The sequence below is a fragment of the Budorcas taxicolor genome, chromosome 4 (genome assembly GCF_023091745.1).
Source record: "Budorcas taxicolor isolate Tak-1 chromosome 4, Takin1.1, whole genome shotgun sequence".
Classification (NCBI taxonomy): domain Eukaryota; kingdom Metazoa; phylum Chordata; class Mammalia; order Artiodactyla; family Bovidae; genus Budorcas; species Budorcas taxicolor.
The window spans coordinates 111665605-111692033 of NC_068913.1; the positions used below are offsets into that span (position 1 = coordinate 111665605).

General features: G+C 38.6%; 1 protein-coding gene across 1 annotated transcript in view; it reads left to right on the forward strand.

The window, feature by feature from the left end:
- Window positions 1–26429, forward strand: part of CNTNAP2 (contactin associated protein 2) — a 1656810-nt gene that overhangs the window by 370792 nt on the left and 1259589 nt on the right. The window contains exons 6-8 of the mRNA XM_052638430.1: window positions 121–305; window positions 4948–5091; window positions 9507–9771. Coding sequence (XP_052494390.1) covers window positions 121–305; window positions 4948–5091; window positions 9507–9771 — 594 coding nt within the window. The remainder of the gene's footprint in view (window positions 1–120; window positions 306–4947; window positions 5092–9506; window positions 9772–26429) is intronic.

Sequence of the window (26429 nt, forward strand, 5' to 3'; positions counted from 1 at the left end):
CGGTTGTCCTATGTAAACTACAATAGACAGAGATGCCATAAAAGTGTCTGCCTGTGGTGTAGGAGATGACATAGAGTTCTGGTGTCTTTACCTGGTTGCTTTTCCATTCACGTGATTCAGGAAGCAACCAGCTTGGCCCCATATACGGCCACACGTCCGTGATGACAGGAAGCCTGCTGGACGATCACCACTGGCACTCTGTGGCCATTGAGCGCCAGGGCCGGAGCATCAACCTCACCCTGGACAGAAGCACGCAGCACTTCCGCACCAACGGGGAGTTCGACTACCTGGATTTGGACTATGAGGTAAACCTGAGGATGTGTAAATTGTCATGCATCAAGTGACTGCTTCAGTTTTATGCGGTCTTGTTGAATTATGATTAATTATATACCTTCATATACCATTTTCATTTTATTCTCCAAAGAAAACTTATAGCTTCACAACCTAATTTATTAATATAGGTCATTTTATTAAATTGTTAATGAGTTATTGAAATATTTTTTAAAACTTGGAACTAAAGTAGCATGTATTTGAAGAAAAGGACCATTTATTATGTTATCAGAGCCATTTAACAAAACCAGAATAAATTGTCATAATCTTTTTATTGGTATTTATAAATTGCTTGTTCTTGATAATATACAGTATGTTATATACATGATTGCCTAGTATTTATTAGAAAACATTGCATAAGAAATCCTACATTAAACCATTTATAAATTCGTGACTATAGATAGTTCCTTTGGCAAGTTCTATTTTCTCAGATATAAATGTCATAAAATAAATAAAAATACAGACTATTTTAAAGAGATTGTTCATAAATAAAAAGATATTTTTTTACCTTCCAAATGACTAAAGATTAAAAATAATCAGTGATCATATTGGTCTGGTAAAAGTACATATTCTCATAATACACTGAGAGGCATATAAGGTTTTTTTAGAAGAATTTTTTGAAGAGCAATTCAGCTTTAAAGTGTCCATCAAAAATGTTAATCATAAGTAGGAATAAAAGTTCTGTAAAAGCAGGTTAATCACTTGGGCACCCCTATGACTTTGCTGTGCCATTTCAATGTGCCTTGGTCCCATTGTTGAAATTACATATATATATATATATATATATATATATATATATATGTATATATGTACACACACACATATATGTGTGCTATTGATTGCTGTTGTTGAGTTGCTAAGTCATGTCCAGCTCTTTGCAACCCCATGTACTGCATCATGCCAACATCCCTCTCCTTCACTATCTTCTGGAATTTTCTCAAACTCATGTCCATTGAGTCAGTGATATTGTTGATATCTACCCATAAATCTTTTAGGACATAAAATATACTTACCATAAAATAGTATATGAAAAGTCAGGATTTACAACTATATTTTTTATTTTCCTTATATATTTAAATAGTTTCTAATCTAAATTTTCTGTTATATGAATACATTACATATATTTCTAAACAAATTTAGAATGGAATATGCAATATAAACTTTGATACGGAGACTTTTATAGACATTAAAATAAATTTAAGGTTATCAGGGAATAATTACCCCCAAAAAACATCTCTTGATAGTAAAAATAATTGTTGAAAGGCAAAGAATGTGAAAATTCCCCAAATTCCTATCTTCTCTAAATTAGTATTAATCTTGGCTTATGTGACCTATCTCCTACAATCTGAGAGAATTTAAAGATGAATTATTCATTCTCCATTAATAAACTTTGAAGTACTCTAGAAGAGGTGAGAAATCCTAAAACATTAGCAATGGGCAAAAACAATTCCAATTTTCAAAAAAACAGAATTAAAAATTTGGGATCATAGTCCCTGTTGAGTTTGCGGTGAAATCTATGAATATTCATGCACACACAACGCCTTCTATATGGTCAGCAGTTTCATTAACACTTCAGAGCCCTTCTAGATAGAATACCACGTTTGAGAACCTCACCTGTGGACTAAAATGCCTGAGACATATTTGTCAGGGAGACGTAGAAAGAAGTTTAAATTGACTAAGAGAGAGTCAGGAGAGACTCAACTTACTTCTCTTTGTAGAGCTACTTTTCAATTACTTTCCTTAGATACTGCAATTATCGGCAGATGGTGCATGTGAAACTGCCTGGGTCTACCTTTGTATCTCAAAATGATGCAGTTTTGGAGAAAATCAAGTGTATGAGCTAAAATTGGAGCCGTTAAGCCTGGGTTTAAATCCCTTTTTGCCCCTTCCTGGTTGTGTGACATTGGACGAATCATATTCCCTTTCCATAAAGTGGAGATAGTAGCACATGGCTTGTTTGAGAGGAGGCAATAGGGAGTAAAAGATATTACTACATATTACCAGTTATAATTAACTAGACTGCATATAACAGACATGCTTATTCCTTTCTCCTAAAAGGGCCCTGTAGGCAGTTATCCCTGGGCTCAGAAGGCAGCACCATGGTGGTCAAGACCCCAGTCCCCTTTTATTCCAGCGCTACTTCACCCCCTCTGCAACTCACTCCAAGTTGACTACTCACTTTCGCTTTTGCATTCCAGACAGTGTGAAGGAAGGGAGTAAAGAACACTGTGCCCCAATCCCTCCTTTAATTATAGTTCTTAGAGTCACACACACCCCTTTGGCTTAAATCCCATGAGACCAAATCTTGTTCAAAGAGGTTGGCAAATCCATATATTGGCTGCGGAGCATGTGTTCAGCTGAAAAGCAGTATTATTTTCTTAAAGATGGTGAGAGAAAGGACACCCAGAGGTATCTGGTAAGCCCTGTCTCACTTTCGAAACTCTTGGCAGCTAACAAAATGGTCAATGCACTTCTTTTCTAGAGTCAAGGTTGTCACTGAACAACAGTGTCATTAATAAGGCAATAATGTGAGTCGTATCAATAGCAGATTTTTAATCTAACAACTGCAGCAATTTTTTTTTTTACCATGAAAATGATGGTGGTATTAGAGACTATTTTGTTGATGAGGACATATCACAAGAAAGAAGTGACCACCTAATATCAAATGATGATATTTGAAATGGGGATTTAAACCCACTTCTCTTAATTGTAAGGACTCTGGTAAATTGAGCCTGTGATGCTTCACCAGGTTACCTTCTGTAGGGTAGGACATGAGCTGAAGGTTGTTGAAAAGAGAGAAACTGTAAGTAGTATCTGAGTCATCATCCCAAAGGAAAATAGGAGTCCCCCAATAAAGAAACTCTGCTCAGCGGGCAGGAATAAAGCAATACTTTCAACTGTAATAGTATTTAGTAATATTATTCACAGTGTGATGCCGCATGTCATTAAGCATGGAAGATTTTATTACTATCAACTGGAGCAGAAATTGGTAAAATAAATTGTGGATAGGAAATTCAACACTCCATTAAAGTCTCGGTAATCCTAACCTATGGTATTAAGTACATGTATATAGCACCTAATAAGTTCAGTTCAGTGCCACTTGAAAATATTTCCCTAATGTATTTCAGAGCACCCCTGTTTTTCCTTTGTAGATTCCTGATTCTTTTTTGTGTGTTTATTCTTACTTTTTCTCTTTTCTTCCCATAAACTCTAAGGTAAACGATATATAGTGTTTATTCAGCTGTTATTAATACATTTAATTGCATTTTAAGTGTTTTTAAATTTTTTGGTTGTCTCATAAACTATTATTAATGTGTGCTTTTTTCCCTAAAACTGTTTAAGAATTTAAAATGCATATGCACACTGCTATATATAAGATAGATAAACAACAAGTGCCTACTGTACAGCACAGGGAACTATATTCTGTATCTTTAAATAACCTATAATGTAAAACAATCTGAAAAGGAACATATACATATATATCACTGAATCATTTTGCTATATACCTGAAATTAACACAACATTGTAGACTAAAAATTAAGAAACTGTTAAAGATAATTTTAAACATTTACATTAAAAAAGCTAAAATGTCAAAGCACTATAATAGAGGCATAATACATATCTTCTAAAACCCAAAGATCTCTGCCTTATATATCAAATATAAAGTTTTGACATTGAAATATGTCTTTCATTTTCCAACCTTTGTAGGAAAAATTGGTAATTGAATACTACTTAAAAGAAATATAATGTCTGGATTATATATCTTGATATTATAGCTATGATTAATAGATTTATTCACTATTAGCAATACATGTTATTATTGGCAATACATAATTAAGTATAATTTTCTATTATATGAAATTGATGTTATAATAATGTAATTTGATCAAAGGTATCTGGAAAAATATATGTTCTCTTTTTATTGTGATTTTAACAATTGCTTGAAAATCACAGGAAGGAGTATTGACCTTATTCCTCAGGATTTAGGAGACCTATAATATCTTTAAGCCTGTAGTTCTCAAATCATAGCCTCCAAACCCAAAGATATTTCTAATCAATATAGCAGTGAGACTTTTGGAACTATTTACTGTACTCATGATAAGCCTAACAATTTTTTTACTCTAGTGATCATTAGACTCCAGTGTCTAAATAGGGTGAATACAAGATTCCTTCCTTTGGGCTGAAGTCATAAACTTAATATATTAGCTCTGGTTATTTCATGATCACTAGTAACATTTATTGATACTATCAGCATAAAAATATATGCTTAATATTTATAAAAGATGTTTGCTGTGTAAAATCTTTTAGAACATTCTCAGGAAAATTGATAAAATCCCTTCCAGGTATTAAAAATGCTTCGAAGTTGTTGCTATTTTCTTGCTCAAGTTATAATCTACTTTTCAGAATTAATACAATCAGTATATACTTCAATAACAACAAAATTTAATATGCACCAGACTTTAGAGGCATATACAGAACAAATGTCTGTATATGTTGGCTGAGGTTACGATAACTGACTTTGGCCGTGTTAGTAGTTTTGTCTAATTTATTGTAAATGTTTTTATTTTTTTAAGCCGAATACAGTGTCAATGTCTACATTTTATCTTTTTCTCAAAGATAACCTTTGGAGGCATACCTTTCTCCGGAAAACCAAGTTCCAGCAGTAGAAAGAATTTCAAAGGCTGCATGGAAAGCATTAACTACAATGGCATCAACATAACAGATCTGGCAAGAAGGAAGAAACTTGAGCCCTCAAATGTGGTAAGATTTTCCACCCCCATAATATCAGTTCCTAGAAAAATCAAAGAAATGTTGTTTTGTCTGGACTGTTAATGGACAACAGTATCATAGCATTTGTTATTAGGCTTGTGGGCTCAACTATATAAAACTAACTTTAGAGACAGCTGAAAATATGGAGATACTGAATGTACTCTAAGACCAGGTATTGATTTTTGAGTTAAAATTACTGTAAATAGTAAATTTGCTTCAGATGGGGCCTGGAATTTTAGCCCCAGAGTTTCTAGATTTCCCATTACGGACAATCATCCCACCTGTTCAGCAGCCCTTAAATCAGCAGCCCTCTTGCCTGGAAAATCCCATGGATGGAGGAGCCTGGTGGGCTGCAGTCCATGGTGTCGCTAAGAGTTGGATATGACTGGGCAACTTCACTTTCACTTTTCACTTCCATGCATTGGAGAAGGAAATGGCAACCCACTCCAGTGTTCTTGCCTGGAGAATCCCAGGGACGGGGGAGCCTGATGGGCTACCGTCTCTGGGGTCTCACAGAGCCAGACACGACTGACGTGACTTAGCAGCAGCAGCAGCATGCTTCCAAATGTCACATTGTATAGACTGCTTCATTTCTTGATGATGATGTAATTCAGTAGTTTAAAAATTTAAAAGCCAGGACCTTTATTAGTTGTTTTTTTTTTTTCATGTTTCCAAAGCTGATTCACCCGGGTATATAAAGAAATAAGCTTCTTGTCAAAGCTCTAAACATACTAAGTATTATGCAATTCAATAAAGATGGATTAGATTGGATAGTGAAGTCTGTGACTCAGAAACTCACAGTGGTCCTGGCTCTGGTGTGTGTGTTTCCAAGTTGAACTATTTCAAAGTGAAAATGTAGTCTCTCAGTCATGGCAGACTCGTTGTGACCCCGTGGACTTTCACCCACCAGGCTCCTCTGTCCATGGAATTTTCTAAGCAAGAATACTGGTGTGGGTTGCCATTTGCCTGTCTACAACACCCTGTAAGATCACTATAAGAGAAACTTATAAATCTGGTATGTGGGTTCCTTCTGGTTCTGCAAGAACAGGAGTTTCTTCAATCTGAAAGTATCAATGGGAAGATCCTGGGAATCCAGAGACCCATGTATTTGGAAGTCATTGGGAATAGAAAATGTCATGAGTGTTTGCACTATGTTCTGACTTTGATGGATTTGTTATCCAAAATTTGAGCCTGGGGTTTTCATAAAATGAGGGGACAAATGGAAATGCCCAATGAATAAACAGGAATTCTGGTTGGATATAAGAAACTATAAAATAATTTGTTGTTTAGTCTCTAAGTCATGTCCAGCTCTTTGTGACCCCATTGAGGTAGTCCACGAGGCTCCTCTGTCCATGGCATTTCCCAGGCGAGAATACTAGAGTGGGTTGTCATTTCCTTCTCCAGTGGATTTCCTTGACCCCAGGATCAAGCCTGTGTCTCCTGCATTGACAGGCTGATTCTTTATCTCTGAGTCACCAGTGAAGCTCATAAAATAAGAGTTGAATGTAGAATGTTTTTTACTAATTATCTTTCTTAAATTCATGATGAATTTATATTAACAGTTAAAAATTGAACTTTGGTGAAATGTTCTTACAAGATATTGACTGTAGGGGAAAATAATAGCTCCATGTATAGGTAAAAGGTACTGTGTGAGACCTGTTACCTTTATGATACTCTAAGAGAAATGCTACAAGGGAGATGTTGTCATAAACATTTTGTAGATGATAACTGAAATTTAACTTAGAAAAATAACTTTCCAAGGTAACACATATGAGTGGCAAACAAAGGTTGTGGATTCACAGTGTACAGTCCCAAGGTCATGGTCTCTTTCTATGCTGTGCCATTTCTTATCTAGAACAGCATATATATATATATATGTTATTTTAAGCTTTGGATAAAATGGCATCGGGCTGGTGCACGGTGATGACCCAGAGAGATGTTATGGGGAGGGCGGTGGGAGGGGGGTTCATGTTTAGGAACGCATGTGAAAAAAAAAAAAAAGAATCCTTTTGTTTCCTCAGAAATTATCACCTAAGACAGAAAGATACAGAATCCAAATCATCCTAATGCCCTTCCCATCATTTACACCTTTAAGGAGTAGTAAAGTGTTATTTCTGCCCAAACCTCCCAGTCGGTCCTCGCATGTATCCATTAGGTTCTCAAACTACAGAGAATTGCACTCTGGAGACTCATTCCAAAGTCACATTTAACCACAATATATTGTTGCTTATAAATGGTATTTTAACCTGAATAACAAAGACATTTTTAAAAGCCTGAATTATCTATAATTACATTTGTTAAAATGGAAGGAGCAGACACACAAAAAAGGCTTTTAAACAAAAATAAACATGTATATTAAAAGGTTTAGGCAGCGTAGAGGCAGGCAGGACATTTTGCAAGTTGCTCTACGAAGGCAAATATTTACAGAGGAGATTTGCTTTTGAAGATGTCAGGTGCTAATATTTCTGTGTAAGTGGCTCAGCACTTATCCTGCACCATTCTCCTTACACACACCCATTTCCTCATTAAATGTTGACTCCAGAATCAGCACCATCACTTAGAACTTTTCACTCTGCTGGGAGACAGTCTCCACAACACAGGCAAGTGGACAGTTATGACATGTCAGTTTTTGTGCATGAGCAGTTCTTTTCATCGGGAAAAGTAAGGCTTTAAAAATAGTCATCTAATCATCTGTGAAGATACAGGGCTTCCGAAGTGGCCCTAGTGGTAAAGAACCTGCCTGCCAATGAAGGAGACATAAGAGATGCTGGTTTGATCCCTGGGTGGGGAAGATCCCCTGGAAGAGGACATGGTGACCCACTCCAGTATTCTTGCTTGGAGAACCCCATGGATAGGGGAGCCTGGAGGGGTGCAGTCCATGGGGTCACAAAGAGGTGGACATGACTGAAGCGACTTAGCATGAATGAGCATGCAGGTACAGCACAAATTTAATTTGAATATTAATGGGGGTGTCAGCCTAACTTAGGCTAAATGGTTAATGTACTAAAATGGAAGAACTATGCCTCTAGGGATAAGTACGTGGTGGTGTTTAAGGAAACAATGAAGAAAAAAATGCCTTCAAATCATATTCCTCAAGATATAGTGAGAATAGAAAAAAGATGGCAAAAAATGTAGATTTTTTTTTTTTTGTATTTTTAGAAGGAAGGTACTTAGATATTACAATATAAAATTCAGTGTATCTGAATAATCAGATTTCTTTGTACCAAATAGAGCAAGCATCAGGGGGAGAAGGAAGCTTCAATTAAAAGTGTTCTTTTCCTTTTATACATTCATGTCATTGTGTCTGAAAGCATTAACGTATTATGATATATGCACATTTCATGGGAATGTAAGTGGGAGTTTGAGTTGAATAACAAAATAATCTGTTGTTCCATTGCTCAGTCTTGTCTGACTCTTTGCGACCCCATAGATTGCAGCACGCCAGGCTTCCCTGTCCTTCACCATCTCCCAGAGCTTGCTCAAACTCATCTCCATTGAGTCAGTGATGCCATCTAACCATCTCATCTTCTGTCGTCCCCTTCTCCTCCTGCCCTCAATCTTTCCCAGCATCAGGGTCTTTCCTAATGAGTTGGCTCTTCCCATTAGGTGGCCACAGTATTGGAGCTTTAGCATCAGTCCTTCCAATGAATACTGCTGCTACTGCTAAGTCGCTTCAGTCGTGTCCGACTCTGTGCGACCCCATAGATGGCAGCCCACCAGGCTCCCCCGTCCCTGGGATTCTCCAGGCAAGAACACTGGAGTGGGTTGCCATTTCCTTCTCCAATGTATGAAAGTGAAAAGTGAAAGTGAAATCGCTCAGTGGTGTCTGACTTCGCGATCTCATGGACTGCAGCCTACCAGGCCCCTCCATCCATGGGATTTTCCAGGCAAGAGTACTGGAGTGGGGTGCCATTGCCTTCTCCATTCCAATGAATACTCAGGGTGATTTCATTTAGGATTGATTGGTTGGATCTCCTTGCAGTCCAAGGGACTCTCAAGAATCTTCTCCATCACCACAGTTCAAAAGCACTCATTCTTCGGTGCTCACCTTTCTTTATGGTCCATCTCTTATATCCATCAGAGAAGGATACATACCCAGGTATATATCCATTCCATAGCCAGCCCATCACACCAGGCTGTGTTTGCCAAATCCATGACGCAAGGTGCTTGTATGAGTCCTGCAGTCTGATAGCCAGCTGCTGAACTCTGTTAGCTACAGCAGAAAGGACATGCCAGGACATGTCCTTTCAAGGACACATGAATCTGTGTCACGTGACTGCAGGCGGGAATTGCACACAGCTCAAGCTCTGCTTTGAAATGTGCACAACTCTCACTCGGTCAGCTGTCTTACATGGGTGCTTATTTTACTCTACATTTTCCTCAAAGCATGCCCTTCTGTCTTCCAGGGAAATTTGAGTTTCTCGTGTGTGGAGCCTTACACAGTACCTGTCTTTTTCAACGCTACCAGTTATCTGGAGGTGCCTGGACGGCTTCACCAGGATCTGTTTTCAGTCAGCTTCCAGTTCAGGACTTGGAACCCCAATGGGCTCCTGCTTTTCAGTCATTTTGCGGATAACTTGGGCAACGTGGAAATTGACCTCACTGAAAGCAAAGTCGGTGTTCACATCAACGTCACGCAGACCAAGATGAACCAGATAGACATTTCGTCAGGTCAGTGAATCTATCCGATGCCCGCGCCTGAAACTGCTGTTGTGATTTCCACAGCTAGGGTTATGTTTTTACTTTGTTGTTGGCACACTCTCGTGATTATGTTTGGATTCAGACTCTGAGATCTTTCCTTGGCTTCCCTGAGTGCAGACTGAATGAAGGAAACTTAGAAAGGCTGAGAGGATGAGGGCAGGCGAGGAGGAAAATTGGTTGGGACTGTCTTGACAGGACTGAAATCCTTTCCTTTTTAGACATGATAGTCCCTCTTGCATAGAGTACTGGATATTCCTGTAAGTTAAAATCATATGTTTAAAAACAAAGAATGTTTGTTTTAGTAACATAAGAGCACTTGATATCTTTTGACTTTATGGACATTCACATTCCTTTTACTATGAGTAATAAGGTTGTGTTGTTGTAAATTATGACTTTAAAGGTAAGTTCTACTGCTTGAATCAAAAGCTCAAAGTGGTCTTCTAAATGTATGCAAAGTATTAGGGAAAAGAAAGGGAAATGAGTACAAAGAAGAATGACAAGAGATAAGTATCAACTGAAGGAAGACTGGCCTGGCTAAGTAGAGTGATTTTTAAACTTGACAGTAGTATAGTGGCAGAATAAACGGAGACTTAGGTAATATTGTTGTTATTTGAATAAACTTGTCTACCTTGGAATAGTCCTTGAATATGATGGCAGAAAGAAAGATGATATTGCCAAATGAGATATCATAAACAAAGAAAATGATATCTTATATGGGACTGAAAAATAGTAAAAAAAACACAAATCATCAAATTTCTCTAGATGTTTCTTGAGAGCAGTGTTTTAAGTAAGTACTTATTCTAAGTGATGAACTACTTAGAAATGAAAGATGGGAGGAAAAAGAATATTTCCTGAGCCCCTAGTACAGATGTACCAAATACTGAGAGAAAGTTCCTAACAGAAGGCTCCACTGTGTGACTGTGAGCTCTGATTTCTAAATATTCTGTGTTCACTCGTGACAGTGTTATGATTGGGTCCATCTCATTTCTCCTCTATGCTATCAGCTCCTTGAAGGCAGAGACCATGCCCCTGCACGTAGAGCAATGCCTCTAACATAAGAGATGCTCCAGGAATGTTTGCTGAAATCAGCACTGTGGCTCCATGAACTAGTGTTTACAGAATATCTCCTGCTTGAGGATATGTGCCTTTTCCTACAACAGGCTGTGTGTTTTTGTATGAGCTGGCTGTGTGGTCTATTACAGAATAGGACTCAAGGAAGACATGGAAGCCATTATGTCACAGGTGTATCTGAATAATTAAAATCAAAAGCTATTGTAAAATACCTAGATATTTACTTTTTCCATTTTTTGCATTGTTAGTTTTGCTTTTTCTCCAAAAGTTCATAGTGAAAATGATTGATCACCATATTTTATCACTGAATCTCAGTATAAATTCATGTGGGGAGAGTTAGAGCAAATAGAAATTATCTGGAGAGACCAGAATAGCACATAAAACAGATACACATACAAATATTTACCACCGTTGAAAAACTCCCCACTACATTCTGTTAAAATTGATGTTTAATGCCTAAACACATAAAAATACAAGGATGAAGTCCGCCCTCCTGGAAATCGCTGAGAAAACCCAAATTCCTGGTGGTTTTCCATGTAACAAGTGCCATTATAATTAAAAGAATAGGATCTTAAACATAGTGATCAATAAACGTTTGCTAATTTAATGTGGTCTAATTTAGGACCCCAGGATACTCTCAATTAATTTAAAATGTGTTTATTAAAATATGAAATAATAAACAAAGGAATACAATATACAGCAACTAACTTACCTTAATGTGTGTGTATGCTCAATTGCTGAGTCATATCCAACTCTTTGTTACCCCGTGGACTGTAGCCTGCCAGGCTCCGCTGTCTATGGGATTTTTGGGCAAAAATAGTGGAGTGGGTTACCGTTTCCTCATAAGTTTCCTTAAATATGATAAAAGTAAACTTTAGATGTTTTTGTTAATTTATCTTAGAATCTGTGCAAATTAAGGAAAACAGGATTTGATATTTGAATTTTTCTGTAGTCTCATTCCTATATAGTCCAATGAAATATTTACGTTTCAAAGATTTCCATTTTCCCATACATAGAGTACACTGATATTTGCTTTTAACAAAGAATAATTGTTCTGTGTTATATCTACCCTATTCTTTATATGAAGTATAGTTGATTTTCATTATTGTGTTAGCTTCAGGCTTTGGGTGTATAAGAAAGTGATTCATATATTTATATATATATGTGTGTATTTCTTTTTTAGAATATTTTTCCATATAGGCTATTATAAGATATTGGATATAGTTCCCTGTGCTATACAGTTAATCGTTATTGCTTAACTATTTTATGTATAGCAGTGTGTTTATTAATTCCATACTGCTAATTTATCCCCCCACTCTTTCCCTTTGGTAACCATAATTTTGTTTTCTATATCTGTGAGTATATTTCTATAAATAAGTTCATTTGTATCTTTTTTAGAGTTAAGATATAAGTGATATCGTATGATATTCTCTTTTTCTGTCTGATGTAGTATGGTCATTTCTAGGTCCATCCATGTTGCTGCATATGGCATTACTTCATTCCTTTTTATGGCTGAGTAACATTTAATTGTATCTACACACCACATATTCTTTATCCACTCGTCTGTCAGTGGACATTTAGGTTGTTTCTATGTTTTGGTCGTTGGAAATAGTGTTGCAGTGAACACTGGGGTGCATGTGTCTTTGGGATTTAGAGGTTTTGTCTTTTCCAGATAAATGCCAGGTGGCAAGATTGATGGATCAAATGGTAGCTCTATGTTTAGTCTAGAGCCTGTCCTGACTGTTTTTAGTTTGTTGAGGAACCTTCAGAATGTTCTGCATTGTAGCTCCATCAGTGCACCATCCCACCAACTGTGCAGGAGGGTTCCCTTTTCTCCATGCCCCTTCAGCATTTATTGTCCACAGATTGTTTGATGATGGCCTTTCTGACTGGTGTGAGGTGATAATTCATTGTTGCTTTGATTTGCATTTCCCTAATAATCAGTGATGGTAAGCATCTTTTCATGTGTGTGTTGGCCATCTGTCTTTGGAAAAATGTCTCATTAGGTCTTCTGTCCATTTTTTGATTGGGTTATTGTTTTGATGTTGAGTTGTATGAGCTATTTATTTATTTTGGAAATTAAGCCCTCGTCAGGTACACTGTTTGCCATTATTTTCTCCTATTCTGTAGGTTGTCTTTTCATTTTATTTATGGTTTCCTTTCCTGTGTAAAAACTGGTATGTTTAATTAGGTCTCGTATGCTTATTTTTGCTTTTATTTCTTTTGCCTGGGGAGATTGAGCTAAGAACATACTACTGCAATTTATGTCAGAGAATGCTTTGCCTATGTCCTCTTCTAGGAGATTTATGGTATCTTGTCATATTTAAGTCTTTAAGCCATTTTGAGTTTATTTTTGTCATGGTGTATACTTAAATTTCCAATGTGCAGTATTGTTAGCTAAAATCACCATGCTGTACATTAGATTCCCCCGGACATTTTCGTCTCCTTACTGAAAACTGGTACCCTTTGACCACTATACAACAAGCCCCTGGCAACCGCCATCATTCTACTCTTTGATTCTATGACTTCTAGTTTAGGATTCTACATGTAAGTGAGGTCATACAGTATCTATCTTTCTCTGACATGTTTCATTTAGCACAGCATCCTCCAGGTTCAAATGATTTTGACCAAAACAATGAGAAAGCATTTTATATTATACTCAATACCTACTGAAACAAAGTTTTCATGAAATATAATTTACCTTTTGCTTTAATGTGTTCTCATAACTTTGTTTTTTTCTCTTCTGTTGCTCTTCAATTTAAAAAAATTACCACGATCCACTAAGTGATTTCATGACCTAAAAACAAGCTGCAACCCATAATTAGAAAAATACCAACCTAAGGACTGGTCTTCTCATTTGAAAAGTTGGGATTTTTTAAAGTTCTAATTGCCTGCGAGTATTTATGCCATCAATTCATGATGGAAAACTAAATGTATCTTTCAGAAACAATATTATAATATTTTAACAGTAGTAAAAAAAAAAAAAGTATTCCTGTGTATTACTGTCTGATACGTAGCCAAACAAAACACACACACACAGACACACACACACACACACACACACAAATAATCTGAATACCATTTGAAATAAAGTTTTTAATTGCAAAATGCATTAATTTTATGCCCTAGTTACAAATAGATGCTTAGAATATACTGTAAAGTTTTCATCTCCCTGTTAATAAGGTGATGGAAAGTGGTTTAGCATTTATATGGAGAAAGGAACATGATTTCTGTTAGTGACCTTTCTCACCTATTGAAAAAAAAATCAATTTCTATCTATGAAAACAAAACCTTTTAGAAGAATCATTCAGAATATGCCCTCCTGCGAAATCAACTGTTTGCTAAGTTGAAGTGTTCAAACCTCATTGTTTTGTTTATGAAGAGAGTGCAAGTGTGAGTGCATGCTAAGTTGCTTCAATCTTGTCTGACTATGTGTGACCCTATGGACTGTAGCCCACCAGACTCCTCTGCCCATGGGATTCTCCAGGCAAGAATACTGGAGTGGGTTGCCATGCCCTCCTCCAGGGGATCTTCCTGACCCAGGAACCTGGGTCTCTTGAATTGCAGGCAGATTCTTTACCATGTGAACCACCAGGAAAGCCTCACATTGCTTCAATTATCAAATGGCTTCTTAATATCCACACTGCTTCAGAAACTTGTTCTCAGTAAACATCAGCTCTGTATTCCTGTCTCCAAAGGGAAACTTCCTGGGGCCTTGCTTTATTTCTGTTTTGCAGGACAATTTCCTTTGTAAACCTTTGATAAATTTCCATTTGGGCCCTTTAAGGGAAAGTATCTTAGTCTACCCAAACTGCCATAACAAAATCTGTTAACTATGTTGTTTTTACACACACACACACACACACACACACACACACACACATATTTCTCAAAGTTCTGGGGGCTGGAAGCCTGAGATCAGGGTACCAGTCTGGTCGAGCTGTGTTGAGAGTCGTCTTCCTGGTTGCAGACTGCAGACTTCTTGCTGTGTTCTCATGAGGCCGTTGGACCATAAAGAAGGTTGTGTGTGTGTTAAGTCGCTTAAGTCGTGTCCAACTCTTTGCAGCCCTATGGACTGTAGCCCACTAGGCTCCTCTGTCCAAGGGATTCTCCAGGCAAGGATACTGGAATGGATTGCCATTTCCTTCTCCAGAGGCTCTTCCTGACCCAGGGCTAAAACCCACCTCTCTTTATGTCTCCTGCATTGAGTGCTGAACAATCGAGGCTTTCGAATTGTGGTACTAGGAAAGACTCTCGAGAGCCCCTTGAACAGCAAGGAGATCAAACCAGTCAATCTTAAAGGAAATTAACCCTGAGTATACTGATGCTGAAACTGAAGCTCCATCTGATATAAAGAGCTGTCTCATTATATAAGAGCCTGATGTTGGGAAAGATTGAAGGCCAAAGGAGAAGAGGGCAGTAGAAGATAAGATGTTTCGATAGCATCACTGACTTGATGGAAATGAATTTGAACCAACTCTAAGAGATGGTGAAGAACAGGGAAGTGTGGTGTGCCACAGTCTACAGGGTCACAAAGAATCGGACATGACTTAGTGATTGAACAACAGCAACAACAAACACATGGTAAAAGGGGTGATCTGTGCTGTCTTCTTTCTAATAACTCTAATCCCATTCCTGAGGGCTCCACCCTGCTGACCTGAGCATATCAAAGCCCCATCTACTAATACTGTCATTCTGGGCATTAGGATTTCAACACATGAATTTCAACACACATCCAGACCATAGCCTAAGGAATAGACATTTTCTTGGCTTTGTGCATAGCTGGGAAACATGCTGGCAAATACTGGCAAGTTCCCAGTTCAATCTCAGCAAATACATTTCCCAGGGACTGCTCCTGGCACTATCTATTCTAAACAATTAGAATATTTCTTGATTTTACAAACATTTGAAAATGTAGTTAGTATATTAATATTTGGAAGAATTGATCCATATACCAATTTCTAAGTTCAGTGATAATTTGCATCATGAGATTTATTTTTCCTCACATAAGAAAAAAAAGTGTTATTCATTCATGTCCAACTCTTTCAGACCCCATGGACACTAGCCTCCCAGGCTCCTCTGTCCGTGGAATTCTCCAGTCAAAAATACTGGAGTGGACAGTCATTCCATTCTCCAGGGGATCTTTCTGTCCCAGGAATGGAGCCCAGGTCTCCCACATTGCACACAGATTCTTACCATCTGAGCCACGAGGGAAGCCTCCAGGAAAAAAGGTTGTTTATAATATTTTTATGTTTTAAGTTATTGAGAATTGATTTTCAGCTCTATAATTACAAACTCCATATAATTTTATAGTTTTCTTAAAGTAAATTTCTATAACTCAAAAATTAAGTAATGTTTAGGCATTATTTCACATACTTCAAGTGATTTGTTTTACATTGCTTTATAGCAAAGTGGAGAATTATTTGATAATATATATATTATATTCCTTAATTCAAATTTAAGCCATAGTTTTTTAGAAGCTGAACATATTAGGAGTCTTGGCATATCCTTTAATTCAATTTGAGTCATGATGATTTGGGCTTCTCTCGTGGCTCAGCTGGTTAAGAATCTGCCTGCAATGCAGGAGACCTGGGTTTGATCCCTTGGTTGGGAAGATCCCCTGGAGAAGGGAACAGCTTATGCACTGCAGTATTCTGGCATGGAGAATTCCATGGACTGTATAGTCTATGGGATCTCAAAGAGTCGGACATGACTGAATGACTTTCAGTAAAGACGTACATTGATATATTACCACAGTTCAGTTCAGTTCCAACTCAGTCATGTCCAACTCTTTGTGACCCCATGAATCGCAGCACACCAAGCCTCCCTGTCCATCACCACCTCCCGGAGTTCACTCAGACTCACGTCCATCATGCCATCCAGCCATCTCATCCTCTGTCATCCCCTTCTCCTCCTGCCCCCAATCCCTCCCAGCATCAGAGTCTTTTCCAATGAGTCAACTCTTCACATGAGGTGGCCAAAGTACTGGAGCTTCAGCTTTAGCATCATTCCTTCCAAAGAAATCCCAGGGTTGATCTCCTTCAGAATATATGTCTAATAATAAAAGTAATTGAAAACAAGTAAATATTTTCAATGAAGAGGTTATTTTAAAGAACACATCCTTATGTGGAATACTATTGTCATAAGAAATCATGTTTCTCAAAAATACTATAACAAGTGGAAAACATAGTAAATAAGAGTGTTTACAAAAATTATGTAGAATATAACCCCAATATTATTATTTTTATAAATGTATATGTGAACCGTGAACTTCTGATGTTCAAGTTGGTTTTAGATAAGGCAGAGGAACCAGAGATCAAATTGCCACCATCTGCTGGATCATGGAAAAAGCAAGAGAATTCCAGAAAAACATCTATTTCTGCTTTATTGACTATGCCAAAGCCTTTGACTGTGTAGTTCACAATAAACTGTGGAAAATTCTGAGAGAGATGGGAATACCAGACCACCTGACCTGCCTCTTAAGAAATCTGTATGCAGGTCAGGAAGCAACAGTTAGAACTGGACATGGAACAACAGACTGGTTCCAAATAGGAAAAGGAGTACATCAAGGCTGTATATTGTCACCCTGCTTATTTAACTCCTGTGCAGAGTACATCATGAGAAATGCTGGAATGGAAGAAACACAAGCTGGAATCAAGATTGCTGGGAGAAATATCAATAACCTCAGATATGCAGATGACACCACCCTTATGGCAGAAACTGAAGAGGAACTCAAAAGCCTCTTGATGAAAGTGAAAGAGGAGAGTGAAAAAGTTGGCTTGAAGCTCAACATTCAGAAAACGAAGATCATGGCATCTGGTCCCATCACTTCATGGGAAAGAGATGGGGAAACAGTGGAAACAGTGTCAGACTTTATTTTTTGGGGCTCCAAAATCACTGCAGATGGTGACTGCAGCCATGAAATTAAAAGATGCTTACTCCTTGGAAGAAAAGTTATGACCAACCTAGATAGCATATTCAAAAGCAAAGACATTACTTTGCCGACTAAGGTCCATCTAGTCAAGGCTATGGTTTTTCCTGTGGTCATGTATGGATGTGAAAGTTGGACTGTGAAGAAGGCTGAGCACCGAAGAATTGATGCTTTTGAACTGTGGTGTTGGAGAAGACTCTTGAGAGTCCCTTGGACTGGAAGGAGATCCAACCAGTCCATTCTGGAGGAGATCAGCCCTGGGATTTCTTTGGAAGGAATGATGCTAAAGCTGAAACTCCATTACTTTGGCCACCTCATACAAAGAGTTGACTCATTGGAGAAGACTTTGATGCTGAGGGGGATTGGGGGCAGGAGGAGAAGGGGACGACAGAGGATGAGATGGCTTGTGGCATCACCGACTCGATGGACGTGAGTCTGAGTGAACTCCGGGAGTTGGTGATGGACAGGGAGGCCTGGAGTGCTGTGATTCATGGGGTCGAAAAGAGTCGGACACGACTGAGAGACTGAACTGAACTGAACTGATAAATGTGTAGATAACTAGAAAAGAGATATGAATGAAATAAATCTGGATAATACTAACTAATTACCTCTAATTGGTAGGTTATCAGTCCATTACTAATTTCTTAACATATTTTCCATAATATCCAGTTTTCTAAAATAAACATCAAGCAGTGTTAAAAAAAAAATGTATACAGTAATACAATGATACTTGTGGGTAAAATGACATTCCTAAAAAGTATACCGCTTAACAACATGATGAATGGAAATTACATAGAGTAAGTTATATCGATTTAAAAGGTCTAGTTTCCCCACCTAAATAGAAGCATTTATATAATCAATTTTTAAAAACTATGTCCTTAAACAATGGGCTTCAGCTTCAATTCCTAAATGGCATAAAAAATGGAACATTTTATGTTGAATCTATGAGATTTATTTGAAAATATACATAGCTAATTATAAACTTTTTTTTTTTTTTTTTTTAGGATAAATAATGGAGGGGGAGATAGGTGAATTCATATATTAAGGTTTTTTCCCCTGAAAACTGCTACTGGCTCTCAGGGAACAACAGATTTTATTTTTTTTTTCTTAATAGTGAATCAGGGGTTACAAATCTCTTTATTTCCAAATGGGGCCTCCCTGATGGCTCAGACGATAAAGAATCTGCCTACAGTGCAGGAGACCTGGGTTCAATCCCTGGGTCAGGAACATCCCCTGGAGAAAGAAATGGATGTTCAGTCCAGTATTCTTCCCTGGAGAATTCCATGTACAGAGGATCCTGGTGGGTTATAGTCCATGGGGTTGCAAAGAGTCAGATGCAACTGAGTGAAAATTTCTATATGTATAGTTCTCCTAAAAAATATCTAAAAAAATAAGAAGTTTCTACTTTCGGATGGTTTTTTTCTAGATACATAAAATGTTCAAGGAAAACAGAAATTCATCATTTTAGGATGCTGATGACAAAATACAGCTCTGAGTTCTTGGGAAAGGTGGAGCCTGAGGAAGGTTGATGGGTGAAGCATTATGCTCATTTTAATTAGGAGCTTAGATGTGTGCTAGGATTGCATATCTGCCCTTTTTAGCAAAACCCAAAAGCAAGATGAATGTAGAGCAATAGATACAGATATATAGCTATAAATATAGATCACCTTGGATATACCTGCACCACAGATGGCTGATTTCATCCTCCCAAGTTCACAAGCAGACTTGCTGCGCCAATCACCTGGTTCCCAGTGAAAGGCATTTGAGTTAACAGTGTCTTGCTCCCAGGTAGTGTCCCCCAACTGACTTTTTATTGTATTTCAATTCCCAAAGTCGCTGTGCTAGCATCATGCCAGCTGAGTGGAAATCTACCTTGAATTATATTTCAGTGCATGCTGGTGCATTTTCACATCAACAGAAGCATTATATTCCAACATGAACGAAAAAAGAGGCTGGGAGGAAAGTTTTGTGATATTAGGTATTGACTTATTCTTCAGGAAGGAAAGGGGACATTTTAATTTATAATCACACAGCAGGATACTGTACCCACTCTAGCTTCCACAGGGTTTGGGGGCCTTTGAAAATATCCTATGCCTTCTTCAGGGAAGATGAATAAAACATGATGGTGTGCGTGTGTGTTTAATAATTTTTTAAAGTTGCAAGGAGAGGGTAGAACTTAGCAAACTTAGGTGGATAAAATGGAGGTAAAAGCCCCCCGTAGGGATCAGGTTATGTTCTAAAGGCTTTAGTTTACCGTTGTTGTTGCTGTTGTTCAGTCACTAAGTCATGCCTGACTCTTTGCAACCCCATGGACTGCAGCACACCAGGTCTCCCCGCCTCTCACGATTTAGTTTACTGTACAAATAAGCTAATCAAAGGGAAAATACGTCATTGCTACTACAAACTAACTCTGAGAAGAAAATGAATTGTGCAAGACTGGCAAGGAACAGAGCTCTGGAACCCCACATTTAATGTATAAATGCACTGAATATGCTTGTTTCCAAGACAAGAGAGGGGAGGACACAGAACAGGGTAGCTTTGCTGAGAGGTTCTCCAACTTTATGTTTCATTTAACTTTCAGGACTGAAACTTCTCTGACAGATGAGTAATTGGTCAATTTAAGCAATATAGATTTATGTAGTAGAGAGAGGAAAGCCAACCATATTAGTCAGAGTTCTCCAGCAATAAACCAGTAGACGGTATATAGGGAGAGGAAGACATTTATTAGAAGGACGGGCTTACACAATTCTGGAGGCTGAGACCTGAGGGTATAAAAAACAGTGTGAAAACTAGCAGGCTCAAGAGCAAAGGAGTGCCAGTGTTTGAGTCTGAGTCTGAAGGCCTAAAAAGTCCAGTGTCCCAGCTGGAAAACCATCAGGCGGAAAGAGGTAATTACCCATGAAGTGAAAGTCCTTCAGTTGTGTCCGACTCTTTGCGACTTCATGGACTGGAATTCTCCAGGCCAGAATACTGGAGGGGGGTAGCCTTTCACTTCCCCAGGCAATCTTCCCAACCCAGGGATTGAACCCAGGTCTCCCGCATTGTGGGCAGATTCTTTACCAGCTGAGCCACCAGGGAAGCCCATAACTTTCCCCATAACTTTGCCTTTTTGTTACATTCAGGCATTTAGCATATTGGATGGGACCCACCCATGCTACGGAGATCAGTCCATGTTATTATACTAAGGCTACAGATTAAAGTGTTGCGTTCACCCAGAAACACCTTCGCAGGCACACTAGAATAATGTTTTCTTGTTTGTTTGGCTGTGCTGGGTCTTTGTTGCTGCACGGGTGCTTTCTCTGGTTGCAGCAGGTGGGGGAGGGGGATATGCTTCATTGCGATGTGCAGGCTTCTCCTTATCGTGGCTTCTGTCATGCTGGAAGAGAAGTTAGGAAGAGGACAGGCTCAGTAGTTGGGGTGCACAGGCTTAGGTGCTCTGCGACATGTGGAATCCTCCCTGACCAGGGATAAACCCATTTCCCCAGCATTGGCAAGTGGATTCTTAACCACTGGACCACAAGGGAAGTCCAAGAATAATGTTTAACCAAACAGCTGGGCACCCCATGGCCACGTCAAGTGGACACATGAAATTAACCACCACATCAGCTGTAGATATATTTACCCTTGAGTGCATAATTTTGTTTTAAATCGTTAACAAGATAAAAATAGTATTGGCAAAGAAAAAAAATCAAGAGATTTACCTTCATAATCCAAAATAATGCAAAGCAAACTCACTGGATTGGAAGTTCACTCAAATTCTCACGTCTCCGATTAATTTCATGATGAGAATTACCCTGGGTAATTCATTCAAGCAGCAAATTCAGACTGGGAGATAGTACATCTGACTGTCATCTACCTTTCTTTTTCTTTGATGAATTTAAGCAATCCAAGCCATCCCACCTGTGAAGAATTTAGGCTCATTGGCTTACCTATGACTTTATTGTAATTAGTTTTGGAAATGAGTCTCTTTGGGAGAGGGACCCTGCTGATTTTCATAGAGCCACCTGGCATCCTCTGAAATTGACTTCAGAGGAGCCTAAAGAACAAAACTGGGTCATTTGCAGAGACGTGGATGGACCTACGGACTCTCATACAGAGTGAAGCAAATCAGAAAGAGAAAAAAAAATATTGTATATTAACAGACATGTGAAGAATCTGAAAAAAAAAATGGTATAGATGGTCTTACTTACAAAGAGAAATAGAAACACAGGCATAGAGAGCAAACATATAGACACCAAGTGGGGAGGGGTGGCGGGATGTATTGGGAGATAGGGATTGACATCTACACACTTCTATCTATAATAAATAACTAATGAGGACCTACTATATAGCGCCAGGAAATCTACTCAGTGCCCTGTGGTGACCAAAATGGGAATGAAATCCAAAAGGGGGGATATGTGAGTATGTGTGGCTGATCCACTTTGCTAACTAGCACAACATTGTAAAGCAACTATACTCCGGAACAAATTTTGAAAACTTAAAAAAAAAAAAAAAGATTCCTTGGGATGCCCTCTGAGATGTTTGTCTCATGTATGTATTTGTCTCTTCCCTTTGTTTCTAAAAGCTCTTAACAAGCAAACTTGTCAGGGAGCCACAGGATATTACTTAGAAAGTATTTACCTTTGGTAACATTGTATAAAAAAGTAATCATGTCTATGGACTAGTCTTTGATCATAATTCAATTTTATGATTTATTTTCTTCTGATACATTTCCCAACCCAGAGATCAAACCCAGGTCTCCCCCATTGCAGGCAGATTCTTTACCAGCTGAGCCACCAGGGAAGCCCTTTCTAACTTTAGCACAGACCCTACTTCTGATAACTGAATTCCTGCAGTTATTTCTGAGTCCTTTCTTCTCCCACCACTTTTTTTTCTCACACCTTAAGATCTAAATTTCACAGGTAAAGCTCTGCCTAGGTCTCTGCTGTAGCACTAATTATTAGCATCTGATGTTTTCTGAAAGATGCCGGTAATCTGCCAGTCATTCCCCTAGCCCCTCTGTTCTTTCTGGGATCATTTCAGAGATCAAATCTCTACTGCTAAACCTCTGTCCAGAGGCAGGGCTCTTGTTCCGCCTACCATTCTGCCACTGTCCTGCCTGAATCCTGTATGCTCACCTCTGTTTTCCCAGCAGTCCTATCTCTCATTCAAATTTCTTGCTTCTTTTGTTTTGTTTTTTAAGTTATTTTATTGGAGTATAGTTGACTTACAATTCCATGTTAGTTTCTGGTATACAGCAAAGTGATTCAGTTTTGTGTGTGTGTGTATACACACACATATATTATTTTCCATTATGGTTTATTACAGGATTTTGAATATGGTTTCCTGTGCTATACAGGAGGACCTTGTTTATCATTCTGTATATAATAGTTTGCATCTGGTAACTCTGAAGTCCAACTCCCTCTCTCTGCTATACCCCCTCCCCCAGGTCACTACAGGACTGTTATCTGTGTCTGTGAGTCTGTTTCTGTTTATGTTTTTTAATAAGTTCATCTGTGTTATAGTTTAGATTCCACATATGAGTGATACAATCTGTTACTTGTCTTTCTCCTTCTGACTTGCATCACTTAGTGTGATAATCTCTAGCTCCATCCATGTGGCTACAAATGGCATTATTTCATCATTTTTTTATGGCTGAGTAATATTCTGCTGTAGATGGATAGATACAGTATATCACATCTTCATTGTCCGTTCACCTGTCAGTGGACATTTACACTGTTTCCATGTCTTGGCTACTGTAAATGGTGCTGGTATGAACATAGTGGTGTATGTATCTTTCTGAATTATAGTTTTGTCTGAATATATGCCCAGGAGTGAGGTGCCCTGGAGACCATATGGCAACTGTATTTTTAAATTTTTGAGGAACCTCCACACTGTTTTCCAGAGTGGCTGCACCAATTTACATTCCCACCAGTGGCGTAGGAGGCTTCCCTTTTCTCCACACCCTCTCTGTGCTATTTTATGTTAACCCTACCATTTCTAATTTGAGTCTAGACTACAGCCCACTATTGCCTAGAGATAGCGCCTACTGCTGTGGGCCTGAGTTTCGACCATCTCCCAGCCTGAAATGCCCCTTTCAATATCCGCGCAGACCTATGCCAAATCTCTGCCTCCTGCTGTCCCCGAATGCCTGTTGTTCTAGGCATGTGGATATGACACAGTTTATTGGGAGATATGGAGGGAACTCTGAGCAGAGAAGTAGTAAAGTGCATAGAATGCCCCAGGCCCTTAGCTTTGGCTGGGCATAGATGGTTGGCTGACACCATAGCCAAGTTTCCAGTAGAGAGGAGCCTGCACTTCTAAGCTTTACGTCATGATGGCAGAAGGAGTGAAAACTAAACAAAACTGCCTTGTTAGAAAAGGGAGGCTGCTGGAGCCGAGCGGCTGCTATCAGCCTGCTTCTCCTCTGTGCCGACTCAGGTCTGCTGGTCCAGCTCTCTACTATGGCGCTAAGAGTTTGCAAGAAATAGGACTCCAGGGTCATTCAGATGTGTCTCTCATCTCATCCTGAGATGCACTGAAGTCATATGATGATCACTAATAACTCCTGAGAGCTTACACCAGGCTTGTCACTGTGCGAAATCCTTTACAATGAATCAATATGCGTATGGCTTCAGTGACCCTGTGAATTAGATACAACTGTGAACCCTTCTTTCTCATTTATAGCAATGGTAAAATCATTCTTCTGGGATCCTAGTTCAAAACCTCGAGAAAATTCAGATTGTGTTTTCCTTCTTTGCCTGGCATATGTAATGGTATAGCAAGTGCTACCAGTTCTGTGGAAGTGCCTTACGCGTTCGTTTCCTTAGTGTTAGTTTCTCGGTTGTGTCTGTCTGTTTGTGACCCCATGGACCCCTCCAGGCTCCTCTGTCCATTGAACTCTCTAGGCAAGAATACTGGAGTGGGTTGCCATTCCCTTTTCCAGGGGATCTTCTGGACCTAGGGATTGAACCTGGGTCTCCCATATTGCAGGCAAATTCTTTACCATCTGAGCCGCCAGGGTGACCAAATACTATTTTCCTTATCCTAGTTCAAAAAGTCATCACTTGAAAAGATCGTGAAGCCATCTTACTTGCCAGAATGAGTGCCGCTTTTTTTTTTTTTATCATTGTCCTGTTTTTATGATATAGCAGTTATAAGCATATAACTCTGGAATCAGATTGCCCAGTGGCTAACACTGATTGAGGTCTTTCTCTGTTTCAGTCACTGTTTAAACAAAGATAATGTGCACAAATTAAGTGCCTTAATTTGACAGCTCCTCAGTATAGTGGCTATTGTCATCTGCATTGTATAGGTGAAGAAACAGGCATAGAGACAGAAAACTCACCTAGACTGTCACAGCTAGCAAGAAAAGTTTGAAAAAGAGTCCAGAACATGAGTCTGAAGTCAGTACTATTGGCTATTCTACCATGCAGCCTCTCACATTAATCCAGCAGACTGGCTGTCATTCACCTAGGACCAGGCATCGTGGAGTATGACCCATCTGATATATTGGTTGAATGCAGCACCTCACACCAAAGATACCCTGCTCGTGTCTCATTGGGATTCTCCCACGAGCCTGTTAAATACTCCTCTCTACTGTTTCTTATTTCTCTCTCGCATTATCCAAGTTGATATTTCTAAAATGCAAGGGAAATACTTTGATTTTCTTCTCCATTATCTTTAAGTCCTCATTTCTAAGAATACTAATTTTATGAGTATGCACTAACTGAGCCCAGCTGGAGTCATTTGGCTTCAGTTCTCCTGCTTTACACCATAAACTCTGGCTTCTCTCCACTATCTGCTAAGAATCCCTTTCTCTATATGCTGTCCCAGCCAACTCCTACTTACCCTTGAAGATTCAGTTTTAGTAATGTTTAGTAATAACTTAGTATCATTTCCTCTCTCAAACCCCAGAGAGTAATCTACCATCCTCTAGTATGCAGAGCATCTCATATCCTAAACAATAACTTTTCTTGTTCCAACTTAAATTGTAGTATACTCACTCATCATGATGTCTCCCTCATCTCTGGACTCCTAGAATTCACAACACTTGGCAGAGAATAGCTGATGAATATTTACATCTTTGATTTCTTTGTTGGAGTTCCACTTGGACAGTGGTGGTGTCCTTGTTCTCTCTGCCTCCTACCTCTAAACAAGTCCACTCCGTATATCCCCTCAATGAAAATTCTGAAGCGACTGCTTCCACTATGTCATATTCCCATTGGAAATTCTTCCATGAAGCCCTCAATTTTTAAGATTAAGTCCCATGAGTTTTCCACAAAAAGCCTGAACATTCATCCCTTGGTGACTTCACATCCTTCTAAAATTTCAAATCACTTTTATTGTTTTCATTTGTCTGACATTGTATATTATGTAGTTCAGATGTTTTGCCTGCCTTGGTTGAAAAGGTTTAATCTCCTAAAGCTTTTGGAGGACAGTAATCCTGTTCTTATTTTGCCTCTCTACCTCTGAGCCTAGCACAATGACTCATATGTGGCATGTTTCCAAATATCCAGTTGATTGATTTTTCTAATGAACTGATACCAAGATGTTACAAATCTGACTTTATAATTCTGTTGTCTTCATCAATTTATATGAACCCAATTCATTGTGAAATGAGAGTTGCAAGTATCTCAAGGAAATA